Raw genomic sequence first — 10,853 nt, forward strand, 5'->3', positions numbered from 1 at the left:
CGAAAATTAAAAAAAAGATAAAAATTAAATAGGATCTTATACGCTTCGTCTCATATAATTCGTGCTATCTCTTTTTAGTTTGCGAAGTGGAAGCAGGAAAACAATACCTTCAGCCTCAAATAGAATTTGTTTAATCTTAGGACTAATTTATAACGAAGTATGAGGTAACGGTTATGCTTCTAGGAAAACGATTTCATCCGTACTAACCGATCTAGTTTCACTTAAAATCTCTAAGAAATGCTCGACAGGGATCTTTGTTTACAAGTGGTCACCACAGCCCACAGATGTTAATACTGAAGATAAACTATTTTTCAGTGGTAGCTTTATATTTAACTAGTTGATGTCAGCGGCTTCGCTCTTTAGGGCTTTGTGGTCAGGTATTAGAAGTAAAAAGCCTGCCCTTTCCTGGAGCTCCAACTTGCTTCACACCAAATTTCATGAAATCGGATCAGTGGATCGATCTTTAAACAGTAACAAATAGACAGACATATACAGAGTTACTTTTGCATTTTTTAATAATAGTGCAGATGTAATCCTCTATAATTACGATTGCAGAGTACTTGTAGCCCTTTTGTATGAATATATTTTTCTATTATCACAAACTAAGTATGTTTGGTTTTAGTTTTATAATCTCGTTATTAGTACGTTATAAGTCTCACCAAAACATTGTAACACTATTTTAATAAAAATAAACTTTGTTGTCACCTCCTATAATTGGGAATACATAAACTTAAAAGATCGTTAAGCAATCTTTATTAAACGTTACTTGTATCAATCGATATCATACATCAGAGACTTATTCCACACTACTATCAACTACCAACAATCAACTATCACTAAAAGGTTACGGGACCGTACAAGACCCATGATAGATAATAAATATAGTATGCCCAGGTAGGGTGCAAAGCCCTACTACTTTTTTTAGGTAGAACGGTCCCAGACTTGACTGGAGTCGGACACGATATCGACACGTCCACGATGGGAGCCTCCCTGACCAAACCTGTCGAGCAATCTCAATATAAATATAAGCGAGACCGGATTGGTCAATAACAATACGAACACTTACTACTACAGCTCATTTAAAAAATAAAATGTTTTCAAATTCGAACTATTACGTATTTGTAATTGTAGTTACTGAAATAATAACTGCTAATATATAATGTTGGTTTATCTGTACGTTAGCGATTGTCTGAAAAATTGTAAATTTTTGCTGACCTTCTCGTGCAATAGTCAGCAAACCAAAATATCCTAAGGCCTGTCAATATTACGAATTAGTACCGAACTGACTATAAACATAAACAACCGTCCCCTTTTTATGAATGTATTTTATGAAATTGATTATTTGATTTAATTAGTAATTTAGTCCCAAATTCTTTGTCAATATGTAGATTTAAAATAATTACCCTAAGAGTGTAAACAACTTCAGGGTTATTTTAAAAATTAAAATCTGAGGACACTATAAAAAAATAACATAATCAGATTTTTTTAAATATTATGTACATACATTTTTAATATACAATTTTGTATATTTATCGAAATGATATCACACCATCATAAAACGTGGACGAAGTTGCGCTCAAACGCTCACTGGATCGTCCCCGGTAATGTAACAATAATAAATGCATTCATAACTCGACCACAGCGGAATTATCGGTCGTAATTTTATGTTTTTGCGGATAAACCAACATATATTGTAAATATCGATGGACTTTATTCGTATTTTAAAAATAATTTGAAAAGTTGAAAACAGCGCCATCTATCGAAACGTGACTCAGCTATAAACCACTGTTTAAACGAAACGAGCTTCGTGTGTGATTAAAATATGCCAGCGATTCGTTGAATCGTTCAGAATTACCACGACCACTAGCAGACCCAGCAACACTGTACGTATAGAGGCATAATAGTAATGATCAGCGTATATCTTCAAGGAAACAGTTTTTTAAAATTAAAAACAACCCAACTCGTCACATCGGATATAATCGATAGCAGTCGAAGGTGTTATTCTAAGAGCCTTTCATCGCGAACTTAATCTGAAAAATGAAAAAAGAAAACTCTTTAAAATTATAAACCAAGGCATGCTCCACACGTCTGAGTAAATACGGGGTGTAGTGATGGCGTCGTTGCGCTCTCGTCTCAAACTACACAAAATGTAGACCGAGGCCGGCTGGAGAGAACCTGTTTCAGTCCCGCAAACATATATGAAATGAAGACACTATCTAAAGTAGAATCGCACGGTGAGCGGTGAGTGGTGAGTGGTGAGTGGTGAGTGGTGAGTGGTGAGTGGTGAGTGACGAGCGGCGACTCACTTGGGCGGGCGCGGCGGCGGCGGGCGGTGGCGCGGCACGTCGACGCAGGCCGTCTTGAGGTGCATGGTGAGCAGGCCGCGCGCCACGAAGCCGCGCCCGCACAGCGAGCACGCGTAGGGCCGCGCGCCGCTGTGGTACCTGCGGGGGGGGGGGGCTACGTGAGCTATGATATAATAAAATAACGGTAAAGCGAATTTTGAATTTTCTAAGTCCTTCTACGCGGCTCACAGTAGAGTGACCGAGTGAGTGAGTGACTTATCAAAAGCTTTTGATCGTATTAAGCACGATATTCTTTTAGAAAACGTCAATACTATGGAATCATTACAATTCATTTACCCCTACCATAATTAAAGAGGTTTGAAGGTTTTTATTAAGAGGGCAAAATCAGATGGCGCTCTGGCACAAATGGGCACCGCAGGGTTCAATGTAAGGACCTCTGTTATTTTTAATATATGTAAGCGATTGAACTTATTTTGTCAATAAGACTTGCGACATTGTACTGTTTTCAGGTGACATTTTTAAAATAGACAGAAGGATAAACAACCTTGACGTTGTGAACAATGCTCTGATACAGGTTCTTGGCTGGTTTGATATCATTAATCTAATTCTAAACGCATAAAAAACTAAATCTATGATATTTCCCTGACAAGTGTCTTTCACGGTTATTTTTAATTATGAAAGGCTTTAGTTTTTTGATTCGACTCAAACTTTTATTAGTGCACCCATGCCCTGACTGAGTAGTGCCATTTATGCAATAAAAAAAAATCTAAAACTCAGATATACTGTTCATTAAAAATAATACTCTTTGGATAAAGACGGGTTCTGACGCAGGACTGATGAAACAATAATTGTGAATACTAACATAATTGAAAATAGATACATAGATTTAAAATATTGACGATTCAAAAACGCTTCTTTGAAAACTTTACTTGAATAAAATGTATTTGATTTGATTTTATTGATAATTAATACAATAAAAGAGTTATTGCCTAAAGGTTTTTTCTATTGGATAGTTAAGCCACCAGGTGCCCGGTGCTCACAGAAGGTAAACACTATTTGATAATTTTGAAATAAATATTCTTTTAAACACAGAATTTTATCAGAATTTACTCATAGGGACACGGTGTTATGCCATCGCAATACGGATTAGAAAACAGAAGAGCTCAATGCAAGCCCACGCTTCACTATAAAATATCCCGCGCAGTCGGTCAGTCCGGGAGATTGGCCGCCGTGACCGACATTCGTTTACGAAGAGTCCCTCGAGCGCACCTTTCGTGTATGACGAGGGTGGAGCGCTGCGAGAACGCCTTCCCGCAGTGCGAGCACACGTGCGGCTTCTCGCCGGAGTGCACCCGCTCGTGCAGCTTCAGGTTGCACTTCTTCACGAACCCCTTCCCGCACACCCTGCGGGACCACAGACCGAGCGTTGAGACCGTGTAGGACGTTACAGACAATGAATAAAAATGGATACCAAGCGAAGACGTTCAGTAGTATGGGGGGAGTCGACCAGCGAGCGAGCGTCTCTCGCATCCGAACTCCAAGCACACATAAGCGAACGGTCGCGGCGCACGCACTTGCAGACGTTGGGCTTGTAGCCGGTGTGGATGCGGATGTGGAACTTGAGGTGCTCGCGCGAGGACAGCGCCTTGCCGCACACGTTGCACAGGTAGTTGAGCTCGCCCGAGTGCACGCGCGCGTGGCGGCGCAGCGAGTTGGAGTGCGCGAAGCTGCGCGCGCAGACGCCGCAGCGCAGCGCCAGCGCGCGCGCCGCCGCCTCGGGGTGCGCGCGCGTGCGGTGCGCCAGCAGGCAGCGCATGTAGCGGAAGCCGGCCGGGCACACGTCGCACACGAAGCGCGGCGCGGCGCGCGAGCCCTCCTCGCGCCGCAGCTCGTGCGCGCCGTGCGTCAGCCCGTGCTTGAGGATGCGGTGGTGGTCGCGGTACGTCACCTCGCACAGCGCGCAGCGGAACGGGTGCGTGTCGCGCGCGAAGTGCCGCCGCCAGTGCTCGGCCCACTGCGGGGCCGGCACCGTCTGCCGCGAGCGGGAGCGTGGTGGATTAGTGGATTCGAGATTTGCCTTTAAGATTAACATGCAGGAGAAGGAAACTGCTCGATCGACGGATGCCTATACTCTGTAAAATAATTCCTCATATTTATTAAACAATTGTATTGCTATCGTTTAATGAAATACATTATTGTGTACTTTTTGTGCAATTTAACAAAAACAATACTTCGTGACCTTGAAACTTTATGACGTATTGTAATGCATTTTAATACGGTAGATATAAAAATAATTAAAGTAAGTTATACTTTATCTTTTTAATATATTTGATTTATTATTATTTTATTGTTTTACTAATTAAAAAACCGAGCAAATGCCATAAAAAACGCGCCGTTATTGTCTTCCAGACATCGAGGCGGTGTGTGTGATCAATCGATGAACAAATTTAATGCTTCTGTGTTGAATAAAGAAATTGGATTTGATTTGATTTCTGAAGGATGATTGGAATTCGGTCGCGATGTCCAGAGGTAAAATTCAGCGGCTGGGATTAATGCAATCAATTCCTTTGAACATTCCTTGTGAAAAGTACTTGAATAATATTTTCTTACTAATGTTATATGTTGTTGATAAATAGCATGTGCCAAAGCAAACCGTTTAACATTTTAAGGCCTCTTATAGTCATGATCACACATAAGAAGGTGACAGAGCCGAAACCACTTACTCATATCATTTATGAAAATAATATAAAAAAGTGGTCCCAATACTGTCAAAGTTCAGTACTGGGACTCCTGATATGTCCTGATATCATATTAATAGAGTTTAACGAATAACAATTTAAACAACTAATAATACTGCTACTAATAATGGAATGAGCGTTCTACTTGAGAGATAAGAGAAAAGTAATCTCAATAAATCTCCTTTAATATCACACTAAGTAAGTATCTTTACACAATCGAGAGATTTACTTTATCAAACGATCTACGGAAGTGGCATCTGATTGACAGCGGTTATCTAGTTTTTCGAAAAAAATATATATTAAAGATCAATAAATTGGTAATAGTTGATTTGTTTTTTCAAAAAGTGAGGTTAGTTATGCAATAAAAACCTGTCAAGTTTCTTTGATCCTGATTTGTGTAGACAAGAAAAATATACCAATTTCTATGAAACTGTAAACTTTCCAGACTCCAAAGCATTATTAAAGCTACTAAATATTTATACCCATAAGTATTTGGTACTTGTCATGAATGTTAAGTTGTCTATTGAGTCCAGAATTAGACCTGCTTTGTTTTCATTCATGACAATATCACCCATTATTGAGTATTTATTCAGCAGTATAATGTTAAGCTATATGATGATATAATATCTGGAAGTGCTCAAATATCGACCCAAAATAGAAGATATGAAACAAATTGTAGATTTAATTTATTCTATCTTCAAAATTAGTACCCAAGTATCATAATCCATAGAATATTATATCATTAACACTTTTGACACTGACTGCTTTGTATAGTGCACAGATGAAAGTCAGATTGCAACAAGCAACTGTAAGAGTCGCAATGTAGTGATTGGTAAAGCTGCAAAAGTTAATAATGCATCCTGTAGTTTATCCTTAAGGTCAAATATATAGACATCACATATAATTTTCAGGCATTTTTAGTCTTGCTGAGAATTAACAATTGTTAAAAACAAAAACACAGCCAACACAAGTAGTTTCATCAGCGTAATCTCTCATAGATTAAGAGCTATTTGTGTAATGAAAGGACTTTAATTTGAAGCACCTAAATGGTTTTTGAGTCAATACACTATAATGGTCTTTTGGTACCTTCTGACAGCGCAGACAGCGTGAGGCGTCACCTGGTGGTGCTGGCGGTGGAGCGGGCTCCTGCGAAGCCTCGCACTTGCGTCCATGCTCCCTGCAATAAGCAATCAACGGAAATTACTAAACTACTCCTTAACTATATTTTTTCTTAATATTATTAAGCAGTATTATTCTAAATAGTGTTTAAATGTGATCTGTTAATGTCTACAAAAAAAAGATTCATGACAATTATATACTTTAAGCACAAAAATTACTTATATTAATTGTAATTTTATAAAAAAATATAATTTAACATTAGAAGACGACTCTATGTGAGACCTACTGTAAAAAATTTGGATGAATTATAAATAAATAATAAAAAACATAACATACTTGTAATGTTTTAACAATGCCAATCTTGAGCCACACTGGGCAAAGCACATGCAACAATAAAACACATCTTCATTAGACTCTGGTTTCAGCTCTTGCATACTATCCAAAACTTTTCCCAGCTCTTGTGGCCTCATCTCTATCTCTTCCTTGACAAGATCCAGATCCACTCCAGACTCCTCACTTATCAGTGCCAGTCCATTAGCTATAGGCTGTGAGCCGAGCTCCTGGTCACCTTGTTTCGTTTTTCTCTTCCTGCCTCTTTTAGCTTTTATTACCCCATTGCTAGTGTCATTGTTTTCTTTCCTACTTTTCTTTTTTTTCTTAATATCAATAAGGAACTCTTCCTCACTATTATCTGAATGTATGTCAATGTGTGCAAAGTCATCTATTTCAAAGTAATCACACTCCTTTTTAATTTCCGGTGATAATGTTTTTGGTTCAGTTTTGATTTTGGGTTCACTAGTGCCATCTTGTTGGTGTTCCGTTTGTGTGCCCTGAGTGCAAGTGTGTGGAGGCGGAGGTGAGTTGGCATTTTGTTTTATAATTGTGAAGTCTAATCTATCATTAACAATAATTTTTGATGATGTCAAAATGCCCTTTAATCTGAAATAATAAACAAGCAAATTTATATACAGCATCAGCTGTGTCAATTCATTCAAATATTTCTTGTGAAACAATAACATACATTACTTATCGGTACATTAGCAAATCATAATTAAAATATCAAATATCAGTACAATCTATACAGAAGTATATTGATTTCTGTTTAATATGTCATCTTATTGCACATTACTTATACAAATATGTACAAATTAATTAAAAGTAATTATATTAACATAACATAGTATCAGATACAAATACTGAAACTGGTAAATCAGAACAGCAAGGTACTGCAGTGATAACTGGCGTCGTCTTGAATGAATTCATAAAAAAATGCGCATATTATATTAATTACAGCTGACCCGGTCGGGCGCGAAGCTCACCTGTTTTGAACTTCAATAGTTTCATTACAGAATTGGTAGAAATCGTTCACTTTACAACTGCACTTGTCACAAATCTTCTGAGGTAGTCGATCGTTTTTAAACACCTGCCGACATCACAATAATATTAAAATTTTCAAATAATACCACATTTAATTACATCAAATTCAGTATACTTTACCTTTATTGGCAAGTATAACGACATTTTTAAAAACAAAGCGTTCTCCTCATCAAAAATATAATTATTTACAAAATGAGTGGAACAGCATAGACGGCAAATATCATCCATGTTTTAAACAAAACAATATTTATAAGCATAAATTAACACAGTACACGATGTTTATCCGCTTTCGTTACGAAAGTGACAGCTAGTCCAGCCATTTGTCAATATTGACCTTACCCAGCCAGTGTTGCAAGTTAAATATATTCTAACTGTGCATTAAGAAAGACCTGAATTTCTAAAATGTATAGATACAGATATAGTTATGTTAGTATTCAGGCAGACAAGAGGGTGGGCGGAGAAGGCAGGCGCGACAGGGGCCTGCGCCAAACTTTTGATTAATGAACACAACGTTTGTAAAGTTAACTTACTCCAGTTAAATTGCAAATATTCAAAACATTGTAAACTTGGCTTTCAAGTTGAGCGCTTTCTGTTCTGTTTTTAGACATTATTTTCTAAATTTACATTTATCCATTCATTCGTTTAACAGTACGTATTACTTTCATGTATTACTGTATACGTTTATTTATTTATGTCACTAGTGTCACTTTTGCATATAACTAAGTATAGACGAACATAAATGGTTACAGTCGTGCATCATTAATATTCATAGATTCGTAGAACACATTATCATCCCTTGCTATGGGTTACTAGTAAACACTAAAAGTAGAATATGTTTTAACTAAATGACACACATTTCTTTATTTGATGACACATTTATTTTACAGTTCTACGTATTTCCATCATAGTTAATCTGTAAAATATATAATTAATACCATATTAAGAAAGAAGGATGTGATTTATGAGTGCTTAAAAATATTATAAATCAATTTTAATTATGTAATATTTGATTTCTGTTGTTACACTTTTTTTTTATTTTATTTAGCCAGATTTGCCCCGTCAAGCAACATACTCACACATATTTTACTATCAAAATCTTAATTGTTTTTTTTATAGTTAACGTGCATCTAATTTGTGTTTCAATATAACTAGAGTATGTAGTTGTAGAGGTTTGTTAAATCGTATCGTAAAACGAACTCCACTCAAACGAATTATGTTTAAATGAAACGATAATTAAAAGCCTTGAAATCTTCATAGCAAATTGATATAACGATTAGTTTTAAAATCTGCAACGTCATTACAATCATTAAATTCGCAATAGGGGTACATTTAGTAATTATATTATTTCAGATTGGCATACCGTAACTTCCTAAAGCGAGCTCTTTTTACGCGATAGCCAGCGATAAAGGCGTCGACTACCACTTATCTTTATCTTTATCGTGCGCCTTCAACAAATAAAGTGTAAAAAACGAGATAAAACCGAAGTACTATTGTAGGCGACATGACGTTAGCTTGCATTTCACTCACTTCTCACACTGATACTCAAATCATTGACTATAAGACTTATAAGAATATAAATTCTAATTCATCAAAACACTTGTGTGTTGAGTGAAACTTCTTTTAGAATCCATGTGCTTTGCAACTCGTAGAAACGAAAATGTGTCAGGCCAACCAAAAAACATGTTATTATTAAGTTTCAATTCTACCGCGTGTTGCACACAAGGTATTTTTTATTATTTTGTTTAAATTCAACTCTACTTGTATACATATATATTGAGCCTCATTCAACAACGTTCTTAGGTCGATGATACAGAACATTTTTTTTAATTTATATTGAGTTTTTATTAATGACAGCTCTTTTTTAATACTTATATCTTATTTATTTACAAACGTTATCTAAGTAACAAATAAAAGACTAGAGTCAGTATCGAATCTAAGACTTCATATCTCAAAACGGCCGACAAAGCTTACGCGGTAAATTTCATTTAAATATATGTTAGAATATTTTAATTATATTTACAAAAATACAGATACAGAAATCGATCGATTCTTACTTGATAACCTTTTGGAGATTCATCAGCTGATTGCAAGTTTAACAACTGATTTCAGAGTTTAACATCCTTAGTTTGTTTTTTTGATTCTTCTCAAATTCAGCGATGAAAGAAAACATAAAAAGGAATATATGTGACGGGTAAAATTCTGCTATACAAAGTTTTACAGGTAAAGCCATCACTTTCAATCTATAAATGTTGCTAACTAGTAACTTATTTCTTTACACGTAGTAGAGCAATTAAAAAATAGCACCCTTCGTTGAAAATGCATAGATTACTAACATTGTTTAAAAAATCTAAGCTATTTCATGTACTTATTTTTTTAATTCCAGTGATACCTATTTCTTACATTAATTATTAATTAATATAAGTAATGATTCAATAGTAAATAAATTAATTAATAATCTATTTTGATCGGCTCTTCGACAAGCACTTTTGTGTCGCCATTTTAAAAAGGATTGCCATTGCAGCCATTGAAAAAAGTATTTCAATAATTACTACTACTTGAACTAGGTGTGTTTTAGCTTTTTATACAGATTGTGCCTATAATAATTATAAAAATAAATTAATTATTAACGAACAAATTTTGTATACAGTCAACATACTTTACTCAAGTAGACTTTCATAGGCACTTTATATAATTGTTGTTTTTCGGCTACTCTTCAGTTATCAGTTATTTATATGCTGTGCAATAAAGTATTCAAATACATAAAATAATTGTATTAGATATAACGTACATATATAATTGTATATGTTAGTTAACATATGTTTTTAGATATTGTATTTCTGATATGTATTTTTAGATATTGAAAAAGAGTAACTACTGAGTTTCTTGCCGATTCTTCTCGGTAGAATCTACATTCCGAACCGGTGGTAGCTTTACTTTAAATAGTTTGTTAAATGACGATTCAAAAGTGCTTGTAAAAGCCTACTTGACTAAAGTATATTTTGATTTTGATAATATAAATCTACCGTTGATTTAGAATATATGATAGTCATATACATGTAATATTCATAGTACATATACCCCATTAATAACATACTAACACTAACTCTTAACTCTACTCTCTTAGCGCTTTTATTGTTCAAATAATCGTGTACAGTTCTTATAAAATATCTTATTTATTTATACTTTTCGATATGAGATTTAAATGTATTTATTCATAAATGTATACGTGATTTTTAATTTTAAATATTCACTTCGAAAACTGAAATTTGGAAAACATATAAATTGGCCGCGTTGCGTTATCGCGACCATTTTC

The 10,853-nt window shown here is 35.5% G+C and overlaps 1 protein-coding gene across 1 annotated transcript; it reads right to left on the bottom strand.

The window, feature by feature from the left end:
* Positions 1-1,713: 1,713 nt before the first annotated feature.
* LOC113404846 (endothelial zinc finger protein induced by tumor necrosis factor alpha-like) lies at positions 1,714-7,859 on the bottom strand. The gene is made up of 8 exons (XM_026645911.2): positions 7,661-7,859; positions 7,483-7,586; positions 6,500-7,102; positions 6,131-6,221; positions 3,881-4,338; positions 3,576-3,710; positions 2,307-2,444; positions 1,714-2,030 (listed from the first exon to the last, which is right to left on the bottom strand). Exons 1-8 carry the CDS (start codon positions 7,766-7,768, stop codon positions 2,015-2,017), a joined length of 1,653 nt encoding a protein of 550 aa, XP_026501696.1. The 5' UTR covers positions 7,769-7,859; the 3' UTR covers positions 1,714-2,014.
* Positions 7,860-10,853: the final 2,994 nt, after the last annotated feature.

The sequence above is a fragment of the Vanessa tameamea genome, chromosome 26, assembly GCF_037043105.1.
Source record: "Vanessa tameamea isolate UH-Manoa-2023 chromosome 26, ilVanTame1 primary haplotype, whole genome shotgun sequence".
Lineage (NCBI taxonomy): Eukaryota > Metazoa > Arthropoda > Insecta > Lepidoptera > Nymphalidae > Vanessa > Vanessa tameamea.